This window comes from Lemur catta, chromosome 1, assembly GCF_020740605.2.
Source record: "Lemur catta isolate mLemCat1 chromosome 1, mLemCat1.pri, whole genome shotgun sequence".
Lineage (NCBI taxonomy): Eukaryota > Metazoa > Chordata > Mammalia > Primates > Lemuridae > Lemur > Lemur catta.
Window position 1 is genome coordinate 170,498,782 of NC_059128.1, and position 24,392 is coordinate 170,523,173.

At 44.7% G+C, this 24,392-nt stretch overlaps 1 protein-coding gene across 3 annotated transcripts in view; it reads right to left on the reverse strand.

The window, feature by feature from the left end:
- DZIP1L (DAZ interacting zinc finger protein 1 like) overlaps window positions 1-24,392 on the reverse strand; it is a 40,744-nt gene that overhangs the window by 9,221 nt on the left and 7,131 nt on the right. For all 3 annotated transcript variants that reach the window (XM_045539137.1, XM_045539136.1, XM_045539134.1), the window contains exons 2-12: window positions 21,470-22,051; window positions 18,630-18,714; window positions 16,345-16,466; window positions 12,624-12,785; window positions 9,666-9,794; window positions 8,263-8,325; window positions 6,914-7,054; window positions 4,591-4,621; window positions 3,417-3,470; window positions 1,934-2,067; window positions 476-668 (exon numbers count right to left, since the gene is read on the reverse strand). In XM_045539137.1, the coding sequence (XP_045395093.1) occupies window positions 476-668; window positions 1,934-2,067; window positions 3,417-3,470; window positions 4,591-4,621; window positions 6,914-7,054; window positions 8,263-8,325; window positions 9,666-9,794; window positions 12,624-12,785; window positions 16,345-16,466; window positions 18,630-18,714; window positions 21,470-21,970 (1,615 nt within the window). In that variant the 5' untranslated portion in view covers window positions 21,971-22,051. The remainder of the gene's footprint in view (window positions 1-475; window positions 669-1,933; window positions 2,068-3,416; window positions 3,471-4,590; window positions 4,622-6,913; window positions 7,055-8,262; window positions 8,326-9,665; window positions 9,795-12,623; window positions 12,786-16,344; window positions 16,467-18,629; window positions 18,715-21,469; window positions 22,052-24,392) is intronic.

Below are 24,392 nucleotides of genomic sequence, written 5' to 3' on the forward strand. Positions count from 1 at the left end.
GAAAGTTTTCATTTGACTGGTATTTGCCTCCGCCTGCAGCCTCAAAGCTCCCAGGCCTTCGGTCTGTCGCCCGGCGCTGAGGGCCTGGTGTGCAGAGCCCTAACGCAGCGGGCTGCCCTCGGCTGGAGCGAAGCTCGACTGTGGTCAAAGTCAGTCAAGCAGAGCGGCCGAAGCTGCTGGGGGAGGCAGCATGTCTGAGCAGAGACAGTGCAGGTGCACCACAAGCTCTGGCTCTGGCTCTCCTCCAGCTTCCCTGATGACCCTAGACAAGTACCCCCACCTCCACCCTGGACCGTGTTTCCCCAAAAGAGGAGGTCTGGATTCAGTCATTTGTGAGGAACCCACCAGCTCAGCCCTTCAGAGCAATACCCCTGATGGTAGGCAGGGCTCATACCTTCCTCGTGTGCAAATAAGCCTTGGCAAGAATGGGACCCTTCCAGGTCGCAGCCCCTGAGCAAGCCTCTCCCCAGTGTACCTGAAGGCTGGCCGTCTGGCTGGGACACCACAGCCGTATGCTCCTCTCTCTCCTTCACTCTGCTGGTGGTTTCCTTGATGAGCTTTTCCCTCAGACTCAGAAATTCAGAAAAACTTCGGGCCTTCTGCTCCCGCTGGGTTCTCAGCAGGGACTCCAGGTGTCTGAGAGTCTGAACAGAGATTCCCTTTGTGCCCTAGAGGAGACAGAGTTCACCTTTACAGACAGAGGCTACCCTTCTTCTCCTTCCCCTAAGCCTCTCACACCTGCTGCTGCTGGCCTGGGAGTCTGTGGTCAGCACCTGGTGCTTTTCTTGCCAGAGTGGGGGCATGAAATGAGGATCGGAGCAGGTGAGCAGCAGCTTCGCAAGTTGCTAAAAGTGCAATGGTTCAGGGTTTTGCATAGAGGATAATGCAAAGGACTACATCACAATTCTGTCCACATCACAGCATAAGGGATTTAGACAAAACATGCCTAAGATGTCCCACCTGACTGAATCCTAGGATAACAGATTGTGGCTTGCTCATTTTTGTACCTGCAAGCACTAACATGATGCCAGACACACTGTCCTTAGCTAACAATGTTTGAAAAACTAAACTGCAATAAACAAAAGACGGTACCCTTCCAAGATGTACTGGAAGTTGCTTGGGCTTTTGACATCCACCCAGAGCGTACGGGAGGGTCTTGGGAAGCATGTGAATCCAAAATGAGGATTCATGCAAGGTTAGAAAGAAATGTGTTAATCAAATGTGAACATGGGGCCAAAGGAAGATTAAGCAGTAGTTGAAAACAAAGATTAGTCAGCATCCCTACTAAATTAAACCTAGGTGTCTATTTTTTTTCCCTAACTTACTCTGTACAAATAGTATTTTCAATGACAGGATGCTAGGCTACTTTAATAACAAGGTATGTGTTTATTTAATAACAGATTTCATTGGTGCCTCTAATGGTAATGTGTGTGCTCTGGTTAAACACACAGCATTCAAATATTAGCTGGTGCCAGACATAGCTTCCCGTGCCTGCCCAGCCACGGCCAGCTGCTGAGCGGGCATGGCCACGTGTGCCACAGACGATGGACTTGAAGTTGGGCACTTGCCCAAGGGGACCTGTCCGTAGGCCAAATTGAGCCAGTTAAATTCCCTCTGGCAGAAAATTTAATTAGAGACACAGAGGGAAGTAACCAATGAGTGGAGCACACTGAGAGGTCAGGACTTGGGGTGGCATCACCAGCCACGTAGGCCCAATCCCAAGAAGCCTCCGGAAGAAACAGAGAGACCACACTGCTGCTGTGAGTTGAGGGGGAAAGGTGTGTGGGTTTTCCTTCTCGGACACCAAAGGAGCCCAGGTAGGAACAAAGGAAATGAATGAGTTTACAATGCAAACAACTGATCATTTGTCAGTTTGACAACTTGTGTCCAAATCGTAGGTATCGGCCCTTAAACCGGTGGCCCTGAAACTTACCTTCTTTATCCCCAGGCTTTCCAGCTTCTCTTCCAGGGTGTCCTCCAGGATTGGCTTGAATTGCTTCAGCAAGGTGGGGTTACTCCTCAGGGCTGCCAGCACCTTCTGCTGTTCGTCTCGGAAGTCCTCCAGCTCTGTGGCACGAGACACCACCCAGGTCAGCCTGGGCACCTGAGACCATTCCCAGGGCCCACTGCACCTGCCGAGCTCTCACGCTGCCACTGATCCCGGTCTCTAGCCTGGGAGCCCAGGGCCACTGACCCCTCCTGCGTGTCCACCCCTGGGTCAGAAGCTGGGGTGGTTCAGCTCCTGGGTACCACTGCCTTGGACCCTCCACACACCTTCAGCATTCTCAACCCCTCTCAGTCAAGACCTCCAAGATAATGAAGCGGTTCTATATAAAGGGATATGAAATGATAGGAAATGATTTCCCAAGTAAGTTGTTAACAATCTCACTAATTACAAAACACTGTGCAGAGTGTGTTCCCATTCAGGGAAAAAGGAAAAGAATGGATTCATGTATGTGCTTGTGTTTGCACGGTGTCTCTGGAAGGATGTGTGAGGAACCAGTAACAGGGAACCTCTGGAGAGGAAACCGGAGAGCTGGCAGCAGGGAGACCTACTTCTCACCGCACACCCTTTTACACTATTTGCTTTTCTTTTTTTCCCCCAAGTGCACAGATTAGATTACCACCTCAAAAATAAAGAAAAGTATTATATTAAAAAATAAAATACCCCCATGATGAACTCTTTGATGACACAGGTCAGACCCTTTCCTGTGTGTCTGTTGGGTAACTTTAGCATTGTCCCATCACAGCCTCGCTCGGGCGGGTGGGCCCTGGTCAGCAGGCTGCCCAGTGAGCTCTCATCTTTCCTGGGAGCTGCCTCTCCCCAGCTATCTCAGGAGCTCCTTGCAGTCAGGGAGCGTGTCTATTTTTTTCACTTTTCTTTTGTATCCCTTGGTTACAAGGTTGAGAGCTCTGCAAATCAGAATCAGTCACTGAGGAGGGCGAATAAAACAGCCGGCACCCAGTGCTCTGAAAACCAAGCCGAGGTAGGTTCCTGCACAGGGGCCCTGCGTGATCTGCCTGCAGCACATTCAGGATGCAGAATAAAACTGCAAAGGCCATCTTTGAGCCAACTCAGTGAGCTCTCTTCCACTGCTCCGGACAATACCAGGTGAGAAGCAGTGGGCCAGGCTGTGAATCAGACGTCGTTACAAATCCTGGCTCAGCCACCTGCTAGCTTTGACCTGCTAGCTACTGACCCTCTCGGAGCCTGGGTTTCCTCATCACTGAACCAGCAGATCGCGTATTAGCACCTGGCACACGCAAGGTGCTTAAGAAATGTTATTTCATGTCCTTAATCCCCTGGACCCCAGCTTCAGGTGTCCAGATACCGTTAAGTAGAGACAAACTAAACAATGAAGAGGGCAGCAAATCTGTGTTCTGTGTGGATGCCCAGGAAAGAAAACAAGGCCCACCTTCCTCGGGAGACGACTCCTCTGTGTCTGCAGCCTTAGGCGCCTTGCGGATCCCTGAAGGGAGGAGGAACAGTTAGTGGCTCCAGTGCCCTGGACCCCATCCCCAACTTAGGGAAAAGCGCAAGACCGCAGGTGAGTACCAGCCAGAAAGAGCAAGCCCTCCAGTCAGTTCCTCTTCACTGCAGAGGCAGGATGGAGCAGCGGTCACACCCATAGACACGGGAGACAGAAAGATCAGAGCTCACATGCCCGCTCTGCCCCTCGCTAGCTGTGCACCAGATGACAGGTCCTTGAACCTCTCTAAGCCTCAGTTTCCTCATCTAGAAAATGAGGATAATAATACCCACCCCACATTCAATCGTGACACCAATATAAAGAGACAATGAATAGGAAGTGCTTGGTGAAGTGTGTGGCCCACAGCTGTTACTGATGTAACCATGCCAGCTCCAGCCCTCAGGAAGTTCAGGACCACAGGAGTAGTGCCCCTCTTAACTGGCTGCAAGACTGGGAAAGATACGTGTTGTCCCAAGGCAGGGAATGGGAGGAGATGTGCGTTTGCAAGAAAAGGCAGAAAGGGAGCTAAAGGCATAGGACAGGGGAGCTGGAGGTGGAGTGTGAAGGACCAGGCTTCATAAGGGGCTGGCCAAGGCCCTCCCAGCAGAAGCAGCCCCTGCGGGCCCACACTCCATTACACACGGGCGCACGCACACTCACAGGCATACGTACCCCCACGGCAGAGTCCTCAAGAGGAGGACAGCGTATGTGCCAAATGGGCCCCATTCACATGGGTTTGGGGTCAACTTGCTACATGCTGGGAACAAGGGGAAGGTCGCTGCCAACCCTGAGGCCTTGCCACAGGCACAGTTTCCTAGAAAAGCCCACTCATGAACACTGCCCCATCAATCACCACCCCCAGGGTCATCGCCCCTCTGTAGCACCCCAGTCCCTCTACAGGGAAGAACAGGCCAGGCAAGCAGCCCTGCCAGCTGTTAGGCAAAAATGCCAGGTGGCAGCCCTGTCTGTCCTGAAAGCTCCCTCCCTCACCCAGCTGGACAGCCTGACCCCACGGGTCCCATGGGCTGCTGTCACCAACCCTCCACCTATAAATTGATTATGGGGAGAAAAGCCTAAGACAATAGCCAAGACTGTTACAAACCACCCCATCCAAACTTACCCTCCTCCTTCCTGAGGGACAAGGTCTGGATCTGCAGAGAGGTGAACAGAGCGGGTTACAACCAGCAAGGAACACTGTGGGAAAACTCTGCTCTGAGCAGTGTGCCTGCCTAGCACAGTGAAGAAGGGACAGCCACTGCTTCCACACCACCCACTGGGAATGGGAAGGAGCTCAGATTCACCATCCCAGCCCCTCAACACCTCTCCTGGCTCCACATGCGAGAGGGATGGCAGCACACTCCATTTCCCAAGGTGGGGAGGCAAGAATGTCCCCTTTTGACAAAGGGATTGTGGATGAAGGGCAGGAGCCCCAGAGAAGCAGAGTGGGACAGGCACAGTCAGCGCCATTGATGTAATTCATGGAATAAGTCCACGGCATAATTCATGGGAAGCATCCAGGGCAAGAAAGAGGCTCTCTCCCACCACGTGGGCATCTGAGCTGAGCCCACCTGGGAGGAAGGAGGCCAGACACGATCCCTGCCAGGAGGCATGATGGGGACTGCCTGCTCACCCCCTCTCTCCAGGAAGTGCCTCTCTCCCTCCCTCCACATGGCTGCGGGCGGGGCAGCCACACGTGAGCAATGTGACCTCACGCCACAGCCACAATTCACCATGCAGGTTGGGCAGAGAGTTCTGGACTAGTAATAAGTGAAGTCAAGAGCTGCTGGCAGCCAACTGTTTTTGCTTTTCTTAGTTTGTTTATTTGTTTGTTGTGCCACATGGAATAGATAAGAAGCAGAAGCTGATCTTCAGAGTAAAAGAAAAAAAATGGAACCAAATACAGAGAAAGGAACAGAGACACACAAAAGAGGAAAACTCTTGATCACATTCACATCTCTGGTTCCAGCTTGTTCCGACTCGGCTGCTTCCCTGTCCTGAGCTCTGTGGGATGCTCTGTCTACTTTCATGACAAATTCCCTCTTCTGCTTTGAGTTGCTCTGTACTCCCTGCAGTGGTACACGCTGACATACCCAATGTCTCACCCAGTACCCACTCCCGGTTGTTTCCTCCTTTGCCCAACTCTACTACAGAGGCTGTAAAACTAGCTATTCACTTCCCAGCCTTCCTTGCAGCTGTCGTTGCCCATATGACACAGTTTTGACCAATAATATAATAAGCAGAAGTCTTCATCAACGGCCTGCCAAATATGGTTGCCTGGTTGGGGCCGTGGCAGACAGCTCACAGCTGTGGGAGTCAAGCAGGAAACAAAAGTCTGATGACTGAAGACGGCAAAAAGAGAAACAGAGTCTGGTTCCCAATGGCGTAACTTTGCTGCTTAACCAAGGCCAGCAATTCTCACCTCTGTTAACCTATTCTATTATCTTTAGCCAACAGGTTCCTAACTGAATCCTTGGCAAACAAGAGTTCTGGGTAACACAAGGAGAAAACCTCCACACTGGACCTGAGGTGGCCACAGCAGTGAAGAGCTAAGAGTTCTGGGGGAGGGGGGACAGTGAAAAGAAAAGCAGGGGGGTGGGGCAGATGCTGGCTGGCTGAGGTGTGGCTGGGAGCTAGAAAAGCACAAATAGCGAGGGGTGCAGGACAGGAAGCGAGGACTGGAGAGTGAAGGTGGGGGTCCATGAGATCGGTGGGGACAGAAACACGGCAACGCCCTGAGGCCACAGGAGGGGCCCTGGAGGAAACAATACAGCTTCCCACAGACCTGGGGCTCAGGAGGGACAGCTGAGCCTGGGCAGGGCAGAGAATTATCAGCAAAAGACAAGGAGTCACAGGGGCCAGATTTAGGAGAAAGGTGCCAAGCAAGTGCCTTTTTATCACACTGGTCTATCTGACAACCTCATCAGGGGCTGTTCATTTATGGAAAGGGTACCAGTGAAGAAATGATGCCTAAGAACACTGCACAAAGAGCACAAGCTCTGCATCGACCTTCCCGGCTACGGTTGAATCTCACCCCTGTCGCTTACAGAGTGCCCCAGGTAGACTAGAGCAAGGCGCTTGACTTCTCTAGCCTGTTTCATCTTCTGTCAAATGGGAAGGGGATGCCTACCTCAAAGAGCAGTAGTGAGGCTTAAATGAGGTAATAAGCAAAGTATGAACGAGGTCCCGGGCATTTTACATGGTTTCTGCTGTCAGTGTGACCCCATCTGCCAGCCATCCCTGAGGAAGATGGCACATCTGTAGCCTGGAAAGAGGCAGCAACATCCTGACCACTTTGTGCCTCCCATGCCGGAGGACTCTTGTCCCTCTTTATGGAGCCTGAGTAATAAGACTGGCACCAATAAGCGCAGAAGAATACAAGGAGATTCTTTCAGGGAAGAGGTCCAGGGACACCAAGGCCTGGCTGAACGGAGGGACAGACCTACCGTCTCCTCCTGGGAGGCGATGAGCCTGGCTTGTTCCTGCAGCCGGGTGCGGAGGGCACTGATCTGCCGCTGGGACTGTGCAGCTGCCTTCCTCTGACCCTGAGACAGGGAGGCCTGGAGCCGCTCGTTCTCCTCCTGCAGCTGGTGGGCACAGGATGGTCAGTCAGTTAAAAGTCTGCAGGGACCTCTAAGTGCCAGTGGCCCCAGGGCCAGCACCTGTAGGCAAAGGCTGGTCGAGGGTTTCATTTGAAGCAAGTAGAGGATTTCTAGACCTGGGCAGGTGGCTTTCTAACAAGACTAACTACCTTCCAGTTTGGGGACATTTTTGAGCTGTACCTGGGAAGAAGTGAGACTGGAATGCAGGAAAGAAAGAGCTCTCGGTCAGATGTGGCCACCCATTAAGGGACAGTCAAAGAAATTGAGACCATTCAAAAACCATCAAGTGGATGTTTTTAGGTGAAAATAAGAGGTGAAGAAAACGTGTTAACATGCTACCTCTGATGTAAGAGCAGAGATAAAATGAGACAATCTATTAACACTTGCACCAACTCTAGAAGCATACACAGGAAAGCAATAAAAGTTATCACCTGTAGGGTGGGTGTTAGGGACAGGTAGATGTGGATGAGTGGGAGGGAGACTTTATTCACTGTAGCTTAGTATATTTTCCCTGTTCTTGGAGCAAATGTCTCATTTTAAAATGTTTCAAATAAAGTAAAAGCATCCCATGTGAATGTTGGTGCATTCCTATACTGGAGCGGGAGCATTTACCCTGGGCCTGACTCTAATCTCAGCCTTTTCATCTTCTGAGCTTCCTGAAGGCAGGCCCTGGGGCGCTTGTTAACCAGCTTCTCCTCAGCTTGCCTCCTCCACAGGGCATTTTTACAAAAGCCATTTTCACTGCCCTGAGGCCGCTGCTCCCTGTTCACCGTTCTCAGTATCTGAGTCCCTCCGTCTGGACTCCCCTGAACTATCATGGTGGTCCACAGCCTAGGGTGGGGGGATTTCAAAGAAGACCCCAAACACGAAGTGACCAGGTGATGCATCTGAGGCTTACAGCACAACCCTTCCTGGGGGGCCTAAAGGGGCCACTGCAAAGAGGACCACAGAACAAAGGATGTGTTAGGTTCAGAAGAGGAGGCTGGAGGCCCCTGGTCCTGGCAAGAGAAGACACTGACCAGGCAGCTGATCCCTTCTGTGTACTGATGGGAGTCCGCAGCCAAGACTCATATCGGCCACAAAATATCCGCCAACCAGCTCCAGGTGGGATGGGGAGAGAGAAGGGGGGATGCTGAATTAGGAAAGGAGGTCACAGGAAACTAAGCCCCTCCAGATGACCCAACAAGAGCTACCTCTCTCTTCTCAGCCACATGCTCTTCGTGCAGTTCCTTTATTTTTCTCTTCCACTCAGTTTTCTGGAAAAGATTAAAAGCTTATCAAAAGGACCCCTGTAGGCATTAAAAACATATTATAAAGGTATAGGAATTAAAAAGTACTGGCTTATGATTAGGCAGACAGAATAATGGAACAGAATAGAAAGCCCTGACAATGATGGGAAAAAATGGAAATTTAATCAGTGGGAGGAGGGGGAGATGGATTATTGACTAAAGTGTTAGAACAAATAACTAGCTACCTGGAAAAACATAGGAACTTAGATCCATATTTAATATCTTAAACCAAAATAAATTCTAGGTGGGTCAAAGAATTAAACATAAAAAAATAAGGCCATAAAAATGCTAAAAGAAAATGCAGGAAAATTTTGTTTTTAAATCTCAGAGTAGGGAAAGCCATAAAGAAAAGATTGATGATTTGATAATTTTGACCACATAAACATAATTTATTTTTGCATGGCCAAGCCATGATAAACAAAGTTGAAGGACCAATAGAAAACTGGGGAGAACAGCCACAACTAGACAACAAAGAGCTGAGTTAATTTCCATACATTACACAAACTCACAAATTGGTAAGGAAAACATCAATAATAGAAAAATAGGAAAAGAATGTAAACAGAGTTCATAGAAAAAAGATTGGCTTTTTTATAATGAGAAACATCAATCATTGGAAATACTTTACTCCTGACAATACCTGTTAAGCTCTTTCTCCACAATCTTGGAGAGCAGAAACAGAAGCACAACACGATGTAATGACTGTGCCCATTGCCCTTCCTTGCCATGGAATTGTCAGTGATCCAGACCATCTTACAACTGGATTCGCCCAGTGGTGGCCAGAACCACCTCCTACCAGCCTCTGAGCGCAGACTGTGCAAAGTCTTCCCAACTCCGTCTGGTGACCTCACACTGATAGCATTAAATCAGCCACGATGGGAGTATTTATACCACAGAAATTGGCAGATGCTACAAATCAAACCATTTTTAGGCCAGAGAGCCGGCTGGTAAACATTTACCGTCACACCACTGGATCCATCCTAAATATCTTCAAATCCAGGAGACTGTAACTCTTTCTAAGAGTTGTTTTCAACTGAGTTAGAATCAAAATGGAGCCAAGATGTCAAAAAGAGACACAGCTGTACATATTTTTGAAAAAGATCCCAGGCAAACCTGCTATTGCACACATGTTACCAGCCTCACCTGAGAACCCTATGCTATGTTTTCATGTATCGGCAGAAGGTCTGAAAATACAGAAATTTCATGTCTTTCAACTCCCTAAATTCATATAGCAAAAGTGAGAGGACTCATTGGAAGATAACATGGTTCTTATCTTGCTCTGGGAAAAAAGGCACAGGGCTTCAGCTCACCTGAATTTCCATCTTCTCTCTCAGGACCTGCAGCTCCTGTGTCTGCCGGAGTCGCTCCTCGGACTCATCATCCCGCAGTGATCCCAGGTTGGACTCCATCACACTGTGGGACTGCAGTGCCTGCAGTTTCTGAAAAGGCAAGGTCATAGTTTTAGTTAGATAAAGATCTAATCATGATGTTGTCTTTTATACTTTGAAGAGTACCAGAAGGGCACACCTTACCCCAACCATTAACCTCCCAGTTATCTTCACTAGACACCTACACCTGCAAACAGTCACACAAATCAGCATTCCCCTTGACTAGGGCTCTTTCAAGGGCTCAGGAGAAAAGCAAGTTCCATGGAAGAACGGTGCGATTTCAATTTCACTTAAATTCTACTGTACTCAAAACCCAGAGCTCACCAGACTTCTGCTGCATCTCTTCCTCGGTCTGGAATAAGCTGAAGAGAACCAGACTCTGAGAGCCTGTAGGAGGCTCTCAGGCACCCCAAGCCACTTTCTGAGGACTCCTGCCCCTCACCCCACAAAAACTCCTGGCGGTCACCAGAAAGGGCTAGCTTTGCACAGCTTAGAGCTGGTCACCAATACCTGGTGATTCCTCAGCTAGCAAGTGTGCAACCTGAAGCAAAAGGCATGGAAAATTGAATCAAAGAGAGATGCCTTCCACCCATCTATGGTTATTTCGTAAAATATATCATGATTACGGTGTCAAAAGTAACATTTCCATTTGTATTGTTGTATAAAACTCATAAGTCCTATAAAAGCTTTAAGGTACTACAAGTTTAACATGGGTTCTTGCTAACTCTTCTCAATTACTGTTTAAGCAATACTGGGTCCAAATGTTAACCATTTCTACTCGTTGAATATTTTTGTACAGTTGAATGCTTTATCAGATGCTTGCACAACTCTGGGTTTCTGATGTTTCACTTCTGACCTCCACACTGCCGTCTATGACACACCACAGAGCTAGCTTTCTTGGCGTTACAAACCTTCATGGTATGTTCCTTTCCATTAGAGACTCCTTTGGCATCTCAATTGAGCCAATAACTAATCTAAAGTTCTCTCTTCAATTAGGTCATTTAGCCAAAGTAAGCTCTCAGGCTTCTGTATCAGAGGGAAAGTTTTGAGGAGAAATATTTTCAAAATTTTTTCACCTCTCATTGGCCCTCCTAACATCAAGGAGAATCTTTTCTTGTGTTTTAAAAATGGACTGCCTTACAGTGTTTTTCACAAGCGTTCTAAATGGAATCCTACTTGTTTTCCCCCCTAGAATTTTAAAAAATAAATTACCAAAATAATTATCCAACTACACTGAGAATTTTGTATGCAGTTTGGTTCCTATACTTTAATAAAAGTAAAATAAACAAATATTGAGAGGAAACAGGGATGAGATACATAAACACAAAAACATAACGTAAGTAATCCTATAGGGGAAAGGCAAAAATAAAATAAAAGAATAGGCTGTTCCAGTTTTGGAAAATATGATCTGAGTTAAAAAGGAAACCATGGATGGTAACGATTATGTCCTCAGATACCAAAACTCAGAATTTCCTAAACAAAAGGAAACCTTTGACCCTTGATGAGGTTGTTTCTGAACAACAACTTCAAATTAATAACTATGTATGAAATACCTAGTCCACTAAGCACCATGTCAGGGGGATCATGAGAGTCAATTCATTTTCAAAAACACGATTAAGGAAAGGCCGTGCGCGGTGGCTCACGCCTGTAATCCTAGCACTCTGGGAGGCCGAGGCGGAGGATTGCTCAAAGTCAGGAGTTCGAGACCAGCCTGAGCAACAGCGAGACCCCCGTCTCTACTAAAAATAGAAAGAAATTATCTGGCCAACTAAAATATATATAGAAAAAATTAGCCGGGCATGGTGGCACATGCCTGTAGTCCCAGCTACTCAGGAGGCTGAGGCAGTAGGATCGCTTAAGCCCAAGAGTTTGAGGTTGCTGTGAGCTAGGCTGACGCCACGGCACTCACTCTAGCCAGGGCAACAAAGCGACACTCTGTCTCAAAAAAAAAAAACAAGATTAAGAAGAACCAATGAGAGATAAATACATTTTAAAAATATTTTTCCTCAAAACTTTTTCCTTGAAAGTTTTAGTCATACAGGTTTATATAGGAAGATACGATCCAGGGATAACTGTAATAGGGTTTTCCTGCATACATTTGATTGTATATCCAGTAGTAGAACTGGGGCTTTGGAGTTTGAAGAGCTAGGTTCAAATCCCAGCTCCATCTCTTCCTAGCTGAGTGATCTTGGGCAAGTTACATGACCTCAATTTCTTCACCTGCAAAGAAGAAATGCTAGTAGCATTTTTTATTCACAAGAACTTTTAAAAAGAAATTAATAAATTAATGATGCATCTACTTTGAGAATGTTACGGATGTTTGATTGTTATGAGGATTGAAAGTTAATGTATATTAAGTGCATTATACAAGGGCTACAAAATAGTAAATACAGGTCAGTAAATGTTAGCTATTGTGCGTAACCTCCACAGACCCCAACGGAGTGTCTGGCATGTAGCCATCACTCAGAGAATATCTGTAGGGAAGAAAATGCATTCATTTAAACTTTGCCTCATTTCTTGTCCAGTGATGAAAGTCCTTTGCAAAAATAAGGATAATATCTAGAGTAATATTATGGATATTTTACTATATACCAGATAATGTTAAGTACTGTATATGTATCAATTTAACCCTTTCAGCAACCTATCTTACAGAAAAGAAACTGAGGCACAGGGAGGTTAAGTAACTCACCTGAGGTCACACAGCCAGTATGTGACAGAGCAGTGACTCAAACTGAGGCACTTGCTTCTGATATCTGGCTTCACAGCTCGTTAGCCCCACAGCAGATGAAATAAAACTACTAAAAAGTAACAAATTAATTCTGAAAACAAATAAGCAGATTTTCAGCAAAACAACTTTGAAAAACCTTTCATGTTGGGTACCTCTTCTAGCGTAGAGTTCTGGTTGGCAACACTTTTAAATTCATCCCAAAATAACTTTTTTAGTTTGTCTATTTCCCCATAAAGCTTGATGTGCTCTTTTTCTTTCCATTCATCAAATTCTTTCTTAGCTTCTATTTCCCTCTGATGAGTGATCTCCGCTTCCTACAAAGAAAAGCAAGAACAATATAATCATTAATTCCATATCATAGCAAGTATTTGCTAAGAACCTGCTAGGGCTCCTTTTCCATGCAAGTCACTATGGAGACCCAAAGAATATCTGTCCCACAGTCCCCATTGTTTGGACTTGGAGTGGACCAGTATAAGCCAGTCTTCTCTGAATTGTAAAGTTCCTTGAGAATAGGAACTTGTCATCTCTTTCTTTATACAGACATAACTCGGGGATATTGTGAGCTCTGTTCCAGACCACCCCAATAAAGCAAATATTACAATAAAGCAGTTATCACAATTAAGCAAGTCACATGAATTTTTTTTTGTTTCCCAGTACATATAAAAGTTATGTTTATACTATACTGTAGTCTATTAAATGTGCAATAGCGTGTCTAAAAAAACATGCAGTTGCATGTCTAAAATACTTCACTGCTAAAAAATGTTAACAATCATATGAACCTCAACAAGTCATAATCTTTTTGCTGGTGGAGATCTTGCCTTGATGCTGATGGGTGCTGATGATTGATTGGGGTGGTGGTTGCTGAAGGCTGGGTGGCTGTGGCAATTTCTTCAAATCAGACAACAATGAAGTTTGCCACATCAATTGACTCTTCCTTTTGTGAAAGATATCTCTGAAGCATGTGATGCCGTTTAATAGCATTTTACCCACAGTAAAATGTCTTTCAAAAGTGGTGTCAGGCTGAGCAAGGTGGCTCACACCTGTAATCCAAGCACTATGGGAGGCCAAGGCGGGAGGATCACTTGAGGCTAGCAGTTCAAGCCAGTCTGGGCAACATAGCAAGACCTCATCTCTACAAAAAATTAGCTGGGTGGCACACACCTATAGTCCCAGCTACTCAGGAGGCTGAGGCAGAAGGAGCCCTTGAGCCCAGAAGTTTGAGGTCGCAGGGAGTTATGATGACACTAGTGCACTCTATCGGCCTGGCAACAGAGTGAGATCCTGTCTCAAAAAAAAAACAAAAAAAAAAAAATTGGAGTCAATCCTCCCAAACCCTGCTGCTGCTTTATCAACTAAGTTTATGGAATATTCTAAATCCTTTGTTGTCATTTCAGCAATGTTCACAGCGCCTACACTAGGAGTAGATTCCATCCTAAGTAACCATTTTTTTTGCTCATCGAAAGAAACTTACTGGTTGCTCCACAACTATTACAGCCTGACCATTAGATTGCAGCAATTCAGTCACATCTTCAGGCTCCATTTCTAATTCTAGGTCTCTTGGTATTAATATTTCCACCATATCTGCAGTTACTTCCTCTACTGAAGTCTTGAAGTCATCCATGAGGGTTGGAATCAATTTCTTCCAAACTCCTGTTAATGTTGATATTTGGACCTCTTCCCATGAATCACCAACGTTCTTAATGGCATCCTATACAGTGAATCTTTTTCAGAAGGTTTTCAATTTACTTTATCCAGATCCATCAGAGGAATCACTATATATGGCAGCTATAGCCTTAAAAATGTACTTCTTAAATAATAAGACTTGAAAGTTAAAATTACTCTTTGATTCATGGGCTATAGAATGGATATCATGTTGGCAGGCATGAAAACAATATGATCTCCTTGTATATCAGAGTTCTTGGGTGACTAGTTATATTGCCAATGAGCAATAATATTTGAAAGGAATCATTTTTTTTGAGCAGTAGGTCTCAACAGTGGGCTTAAAATATTCAGTAAATCATGCTGTAAACAGATGTGCTGTCATCCACTCTTTGATGTTCCCTTTATAGAGCACAAGCAGAGTGGAGTTAGCATAATTCTTAAGGGCCATAAGATTGTCAGAATGGTAAGTGAGCATTGGCTTCAACTTAGCAGCTGCATCAGCCCTTAACAAGACAGTCAGCCTGTCCTTTGAAGCCTTGAAGCCAAGAATTAACTTCTCATCTCTATGAAAGTCCTAGATGGCATCTTCTTCCAACAGAAAGCTGTTTTATCTATACTGAAAATCTATTTAGTGTAGCCACCTTCAACAATAATCCTAGCTATATCTTTTGGATAACTTGCTTCAGCTTCTACATCAGCACTTGCTGCTTCAGCTTGTACTTTTATGTTACAGAGATGGCATCTTTCCTTAAACCTCATGAACCAACATCTGCCAGCTTCCAACTTTTCTTCTGCAGCTTCCTCACCTCTCTCAGCCTTCATAGTAGTGAAGAGAGTTATGGCCTTGCTCTGGATTGGGCTTTGGCTTAAGGGAATATTGTAGCTAGTCTGATCTACCTAGACCACTTAAACTTTCTCCATATCAGCAATAAGACTGTTTCACTTTCTTATCATTCATGTGTTCACTGGAGTAGCACTTTTAAATTCCTTCCTTCAAGAACTTTTCCTGGCTAAGTGCAGTGGCTCATGCCTGTAATGCCAGCACTTTCGGAGGCCACGGTGGGAGGATTGCTTGAGCCCAGGAATTTGAGACCAGCCTGGGGAACACAGCGAGACCCCATCTCTAAAAAATAGAAGAAATTTTCCTTTGCGTTCACAAGTTGCCTAACTGTTTGACACAAGAGGCCTAGCTTTCGGCCTATCTCAGCTTTCAGCATGCCTTCCTCATTAAACTTAATCACTTCTACCTTTTGATTTACAGTAAGAGATGCATGAATCTTTCTTTCGCTTAAACGCTTGGAGACTATTATATGGAGATATTAGGCCGCTTTTCAATAGTGTTGTGTCTTAGGGAAGAGGGAGGCCCAAGGAGAGGGAGAGAGATAGAGAAATGGCAGAACAGGCAGAACACACAAAATATTTATCTTTTAAGTTCGCCATCTTATATGGGCATGACTTGTGGTGCCCCAAAACAATTACAGTAGTAACATCTAAAATAACTGACCACAGATCACCACAACAGATATAATGATAATGGAAAAGTTTGAAATATTGAGAGAATTACCAAAATGTGACACAGAGACATAAAGTGAGCACATGCTGTTGGAAAAATGGTGCCACTAAACTTGCTAGATGTGGGGTCGCCACAAATCTTCATTCATAAACACAGTGTTTGCAAAGCACAATAAAGCAAAACTCAATAAAACAAGGTATGCCTGTATTCCTCGCAATGCCTGCCATAGCTGGTGCTCAGTAAATGCACGCTGAGGGGATAAGTGAGGAATGAATAAATGAAGGAATGAGCGGGGCAAGTTTATAATTTTCATTCTACAAATATTTACTGAGCACTTCCTCTGGTCTGGGTTCTGGAACTTCAGAATCAGATCCAGTCTTTGTCCTCGAAAAGCTAACTAACAGCGTAGCAGAAACAGTTAAAATTCAAGTTCAAATGTCCTCAGAGGGTGCTGACTAATGCAGGAAACTGCATGTCTCTGCTCTACCTTTGTGCACATAGGTCTAGCAAAAATAATTTGATTTTCCTTTCCAGACTACCTGAAATCATTTGCCATGTCCAGGAAGGCACTACCTTAGCTCTGGCTCCTAGCTCTGGAAAACCAGCTAGAATTCTGGCCCCATGGGATTGATGTTCATCATGGGTCTCCTGGGCAGTTTGTGACCTGAGTCTCCCTAACGTTTCCTCTCCATGCCCACCTGGAGCTGCCGCTGCCTCTCGGCCTCCCTCTGGGCTTCCAGCTGCCCTTGGGTCCACTTTAGCTTGGCCCGTAGCTCTTCTAACACTTCTTCCACTGGCTGATCCTGCTTCTTCTGTTTTCCTGTGGGGGTCCATGCAAAGACAGGTAACCAGTTTAAGTCAAAAAATCAAGGGGGTGTAGTTTCTTGCCTTTGCAATCAGTCACACCTTGGTCTGAGACCTACATTGCCACTTGGTACATTGACCTTGGCCAAAGGACATAAGCTCCCTGACCCTCTATTTCCCCAAATGGCAAAATGGATATAATAATAACACCTAACTCAGAGGGTTATTGTGAGGATAAAATGTGATAATGCAAAGTGCTTAGCATAGTGCCTGGCACAGCAGCTCAGCAAATGTGAATTATTATTGTATTGTCACTTGAAATAAATATTTTGACAGTACTGACACATGGAAATAAAAATGCAAAACTACTATAGTAAGTAACAAAAGCAGGATAGTAAATACTGTGTACACACCAATTATTAATACAAAAAACATATCTATGCATACTGACAGTAATCAGAGAAGAGTTTAAAATAATGAAAATAATTGTAGTTTTAAGTTCACTTTTTTCAATAATATTATTTAAATATGGTTTTAAATTTCAAATGGAAAACGGGGTAGCATGCGTTATGAAGGAATATTTTAACCAAGGTTAATTTAAGTGTATACTTTAAATTTTTAAGTTAAAAAAAATTCTGAATGAATTATAAAAGAACATTCTAACCAAACCACATACTGATAGAACAAGAGTTAAGGATTAATGAAAAAAGACACCAATAGTACTTGAACATTTGTTACTTTTTAAAGTATATCTAGTGATTATTAGATAGATGGTTACTGTTATTAAAACTCTAAGCCTTTTCTTTGAAAAGAGATCTGGTTTTTCTCAGGTTGGATATTTTGGAAACAAGCAATTTTTAGATGCAGTAGAATTAATTTGGTTTAATAAAGTTATTTGAGTGAGTGTGAAATAGGAGAGCTGGGCATCTGGGAAGCCAGCTGCCAGAGAATAAAAAGGTAATGAATATTAATGCAGCAACAGCAACCTTAAAAAGACATTTTCTCTCTTCTTATGCACTTTACATTAAGAAAATAATAAAAGACATGCACAAAGATTTACACACAAGAATATCAATCATCATGTGGTTTATAACAGGAAAAACTGTCACCCATATATTCAATAGGAGGAAATTTTGGAATAAATTATGATAGCCACTTGGTGGAGTATTATTCACCCATTAAAAAACATGTTTTCAAAGATAATGTAATGACATTGGCAAATACGATATAATCTTAACTGAAAATAACCAATAGTCAAAGTGTATACTATATGATTATATATGTCTACAGAAAAAAATGACAGAGAATACACCAACATATTAACTGCTGGTGATATTGTCCATGGTTTTTATTTTCTTTTTTCTGCTTTCTTGTATTTAAATTTTCCATATCAAAGACATATTTTTATCAGAAAAATATATTTAAGGCATGGAAAATCTGTTTTTTCCTTAACAGCCTCCAATGCAGAACCAAGAAGAATTAGAAAGGCCATAAATGCATAGTAACTAGGTATAAGGTGCTGTTTTAAAACTCTAAATCTGTTCTTTGTAAAGGGAATTAAAATGATGGAAAATAGTGGGAAAGTTTTATTTAACAGGATTTTTAAGTTTATAGTTATTTTATGTTTTAATGTTAATAGCTGTTTCTTGTTAAACCTCAAAAAATGGATATAAAGTACACAAATCTCTTTATGAGGAAAACATACAGCCTTGCTACTCATTTTGATTAAGTCATGATAAGCTCGGGTACAAAGAAAAGTCAAAGAACTGGTCTGACTGCCCATTTGCCCCATTTAAGCCCATTCCTAGCTAGCATCAGAGAACTGCAGATTCACAGAAGGCTAGAAAGTAAGAACCCTTCAAAGTCACTCCATCTCACTGCCCCATTCACAGTGAAGGCCACTGAGACACAGAGGAGGAAGCATTGACAAAGGTCACGTAATGGATAGGGACAAGGCTAAGACTGCAATCTACCTGTCTGACTCCCATAAACATGGTCAGAAACCCTTCCAACCCATGTGGGATCCCCCGAGGGTGGATGGTGGGATCACCCCATCCTCAACTAGATGATGAGGGTGTGACAGCAGGTTTGGGTGGTATATGTGCCCCTCACCCACTGAACACCAGCCCCAGGCCCTTCCACAGTCCCAGAAGGACCCCGGGCTGCTGTCTGGACTCACCACCTTCTGCCATGCCTGCATGCCTACGCTGGATGTGGCCCCGGAGAAAGGTGGCATTCATGAACGTCTTGTCACACAGGTGGCACTACACAGAGGGGAAGCAATGGGGAGTGCAGGATTAGATCACTTAAGTTAGCCTGGGATTCTCCCTATATCAAAACTCCCATTCCCTTTGGACCCCTGGGTCTGCATCAGAAATGAAGAATTTGATTTACTGAGTAAAGCAGTGACATCAACCCAAGCTGCCCATTAGAACCAGCCAGGGGGCTTTAAAATACTACCAGTACCCTGGGGAATGGTGAACACTGACTGGATATTTGATGAGACTAAGGAATTTCTATTGATTTTTCAGAGTGTGATGATGGTGTTGCGTTTATGTCTAGAAGTGGGAGTCCTTGCCTTTTAGAGATACATACTGAAATATTACAAATAAAATCATGAGTAACATGCTTCAAAACAATCCAGGACTGTGGGGAGGTGGCCAGGGGAACAGACACGCCAACACTGGCCATGCACTGATTACCGTCGGGCTGGGTTGTATGTAGATAAAGGATCATTATAATAGTCTCTCTACTTTTGGATATGTTTTAAATTTTCCATAATAAAAAGCTTTAAAAACATATACCAGTGTCTAGGTCCCATCCTAGGGTTGACAGCCACCAGAGGCAGAGGTTAGCAAATAAGTAGCATCTGTAATTCCACATCCCTCTCCTAAGGCATTTCAGACACTGACAATCTATCAGAACATATTTTCACTGTAAAACTTCAGAATTCTTCTCAACGTAGCTTTGGAGGCTGCCACTGCTAGTTAATCAGAGTTATAGGGCAGATTATTTGCTAACTTTGCACATAGGCAAATGTGACAGAAATTGCCAGGTGTCTCCAATACCCCTTTTTCCCTTTCTTCCTTGGTAATAGAAACTCTGAGTTTTAGCTGGTCCTGAGGCCAATGAGAATAAACACTGTATGTCTAGCCTTCCTTGCAACCAACTGTGACCATGTGACTTACTAAGGAAAGGGTTCTGACCCTTTAATCCTAAACATCAACTCAATTGTATCAATTACCATTTTATCAATTAATCATATCATAATGATTCCTGCCCTACTGTGATATTGTGATATAATAAGAATATATATTTGATCTTCATCCTGGCATAGAGCTCTTAAAACACTTATAATTTCCTGAGTGATAGGGGTGATAGAAGCATCTTTTGTAACAATATTTGGCCTTAGCCCCCCCACTTCATGACAAAAGACCTTCTGAGATCCTTGGAATCTCCAGAGTGATGTCTTCTGTGTGCTAATGGGATGACCGGTGGCTGGGGGCCCTGGATGACTTCAGGATGGGACCTAGTCACCAGAAAGACCAAGGCGTGATTAGAGGGTTGCAATTTTCAGCCCTACCCTCCAATCTCCAAGGAGGGGAGAGGCTGGATATTGATTTAATAACACATGGCCAAGGATTTAATCATGCATGTCTGCATGGTAGGGCCTCCATAAAAACCCTAAATGATGGGGTTTAGAGAGCTTCCAGATCGATAAACACATTGAGGTGTGGAGAGGGTGCCATACCTAGAAAGGGCATGGGAGCTCCCAGCCCCTTCTCCCATACCTTGCTGTATGCATCTCTTCTTTTGGACTATTCTGAGTTTTATCCTTTATAATAAGCCAGTAATAAAGTACCTTCCTGAGTTCTGTGGGCCATTCTAGCAAATCCTTGAAACTGAGGAGAGGGTGGAGGGAACCTCCCAATTTATAGCCAGTCAGTCAGAAGTATCAGAGGCCTAGGACTTGCAATTGGCATCTGAAATAGGTCCAGTGTTGTGGGACCGATCCCTTATCTTGTGGGATCTGATGCTAACTCCAGGTAGGTAAGTGTCAGAATTGAATTGAACTGAAGGACACCCAGCTGGTGTTGGAGAATAGGCTGGTGTCAGAAGTGTTGTGAGTAGAAATAAGTCACCCACCTGTCCACCCACAAACTATGAATTTCTTGAAAACCAGAACTTGTGCCTATATCCTCAGAGCCTGGCACAGGGCCTGGACACCAGGAAAATTTATTAAAGGGCAAATATCCCCAATCTACACTTTCCACGGAGATAGATTCAAATGCCCAAATGCTGCTCTGGATAATGGACCATCACTTGGTTCAAAAATGGAGTCAGAATGGGCCTGATTCTACCAACCCCTTGTCACACATTGAATATAGAAATACATACACACACACACACACACACCCCACACACCTTTACACAACACACTCTCTACATACACAAACCCTCCATCCATACACACATACATACTCACACCCTCCATAAGTACACACACTCTTGCACACACAGATATACCCTTCATTCATGCACACACATGCACCATAAATACATCTTTATACACACACTCCAGAGTTGTATACTTTATAATAAATCAGTAGAAGCACACATTACACACAGGCACACATTACATACCACACACTCTACATACACACAGATACTATACACAGAGGTACCCTGCAAGCATTCATATACACACACATAGTCACACCATCCACAAACATACACGCCCTCTACACATTCAAGTATACACACACTAGACACACAGCCTGTCCATAAACACATACAAACTCCCTACACACACCTCCCACACATGTACAGTCCCCATACACACACTCACACACACACACACACACACACACACACACACACACACACACTGCAGAAACTAATGAGACAGCCTCAGGCTCTCTGGCCCATTTGCGCCTAACCAGTGAGAATGGCCCCCGGCAGCACGGCCCAGGGCAGCGCCTTCCCAATCTCCCTGCCTGCCCGGTGGAGAATCCTCACCACGTGGTAGCTGTGGGTGCCTGTCTGCATCAGCAGCTGCTGCAGGGTGCTGATCATCTTGCGACGCCGGCGGTTCTCCTCCCGTACGCCCTTGAGCTCGTCAGCCTGGCGGCCCAGCTCCTGCTGACCGCGCTGCTGCTGGCCCAGGCTGGCCTGCAGCCGTGCCTCCAGCTGGGCGACGCTGGCACTCAGGCAATCCTGGCAGTGCAGCAGGTACTCGATGGTGAGCTGTGCCAGGCGCAGCACCTTGAGCAGTGCTGGGTCCACAGGCTGCCCACAGTGGCTGCACACCTCACGGTCTAAGTTGCAGAAGGTGACACCAGTGATATTCTCCTGCAGAGTGGCCACGTCCAGCTCCCGAGCCACACGGTCCACGTCCAGGGCACTAATGCGCCTCCAGTCCACACTTTCACGGCGAGGCTGGAACTTGAAGATGGGGAATGTGTAGGCCTCAAAGAGGGGGCTGCTGAGGCCCTCAGCAGTGGCAGCCGAGGACTGCATGGGCAGAGGGAGCCCTGAGCTGACCACCAGAGAAGGGTGGCACCACGGCCACGGCAGCAGGGCAAGGAGCTGAGAGAAGGCCTGGAAAATGAGAAGAGAGTCCACGTTAGGTAAGGTGTGTGGCTACATGTACTGTACACCTTGCCAGCAAGAGCCTAGGTGGGGCAAGGGCAGGTGCCTGCACAGGTGCTGCAGTATGCATGGTATGTGCTGACATGGCCAGAGCTGTGCAAAGGAAGTGCGCTTTGCAATCCTGCAGATGTGGGTTCTAACCCTCTGCCTAGGGCAAGTCGCTTCATACCGTTCAGCTTCCTGTATATATGGAGGGTCCTGGGGCCCACTTTGCAGGCAGTTAGGAATGAGGCAGGTGAAGCATCCTGCCTAGTGCCTGGCACACAGCAGGTCCTCAATGAACACCCCTCCCCATGCCACCTCCACTGCAGGAGTGTCTGGCAGAGGTCTCTGTCAGTGGGGAGCTGTCATGTTTAGGAGTGGGTCCTTCTGCAACACTGAATTTACCTCAGGATAAAGCCCTAAGGAGAGGATGGGATGTCCACCCCATCCTCTCCTTCTGTAATTAAAGGATTCCAGTGAAACATGGATGGACTACGTTTCCCAACTTCCCCAGCAGTAAGGTGTGTTCATGTGACTAAGTTCTCTCCCCAGGAATGGGAGTGAAATGATGTGCATGTCTGCTCAGAGGGCTTAAGAGAGCCACCGTGTCTCTGCATACATTGCTCAACCTATGATCAGCTTTTTTAAAAAACCTTACAGTTTAGTAAAAAGAGCTCCAGTCTGTTGCCTAAAGACTCAGATTCTACTCTCCACACTCTTCATAGGCATAGAAATTGTTCTCTTTGAAGAGTAATTTGATGGTATCAATGGGAATTTAAAATGAACATTCTACTACTAAGAACTATAATTTACCCTTATAGATAAACTCATAGGTGCAAAGCTGCTTGTGAAAAAATTGTTGTTGTAGTATCATTTGTAAAAGCAAAGCAAAAGAAAAAGTATAAGAAAGCAAAGTACAAAATACAATAAGGAACACAAAGGATATCTCTATACAATGAAATACTATGCAGCTATTGACAAGTTTAAGGCAGCTTTACATGTACTAATATGAAATAATAATCTCCAAGATATATGTATACACAAACAAAAATACACATATATACTTGTACTTCTGTTTTAATGAGATATTAATATAATCACATTTAATAATAACTCACAAAAATAAAAGATATATATACCACATTAGAATGGTTATTTATGAGAAGAGGGAGGGAAATGGGAGTGTTAAATGAGGACAAACAAATGAATAGATGGACGGTGTGTGCGTGGGAGATGGTCAGATAGATAGACAGGCTTTATACAGACCAATGATGATAATTACACACACACACACACACACACACACACACACACACAGTCATCCCTCAGTATCCATGGGGGGTTGGTTCCAGGATATACACCTCCTCATCATGGATACCAAAATTCACAGATGCTCAGGTGCCTTTATAAAATGGTGTAGTATTTGCACATAACCTGTGCACAGCCTCCCATATACTTTAAATCATCTCTAGATTACTTTTAATATCTAACACAATGTAAATGCTACGTAAATAGTTGTTATACTACATTGTTTAGGGAATAATAAGAAAAAAGTTCTATACATGTTCTGTACAGGCACAACCATCCTTTTTTTTTTTCAAATATTTTCAGTCTGTGGTTTGTTGATTTAACCAATGCAGAACCCATGAATTGGGGCCAACTGTATATACATATATATACACACATATATAGGAATGATTTTTATTTGTTATAATTTGTTTCATAAGTAATAAAATATATTCATTTATGATTTATATATGATTCATTTATATATATTATTTCATAAGCATAAACTATTTCTGGAAAGACAGACAAGAAGGCCTTAGCAATGGCTACCTCTGGGAAGTGGGATTGGAAATTAGAGGACTTTCATTTTTCACTTTCCACCTGTCTATACTATTCAAAGTTCTTCCCATCATCTATTAATTTTATTATTTTTAAAAAGAAAACAATACCATTTCCGCTCTTAAGGAACTGAGAATCTGAGGCAACAAGAGGTACATGTTACCCTATTTAATCAAGTTCTTTCTGGATTATCATGATTCAGACTTTCAAGTGCAATAGAAAGTCAGAGAAGAAAGGTCCTGGGCCCCATGGAGGAGGAAGGCCTTGAGGAAACTGGGTTGGCAAAGAGGGAAAGAGTCTCCAGGAAAGGCCCCTGACCCTCAGAGGCTCTGTCTTCATGTGTGAAAGGCTGTGACAGGCCAGCCCTGCCAACCTCACGAGGTAGTGTGAGAACTGGAGAGATGCAAGGGGAAGGGACTCGGTAGTGACAGTGGCAATCATGCCGGAGTGCCAGCCTCTGTGC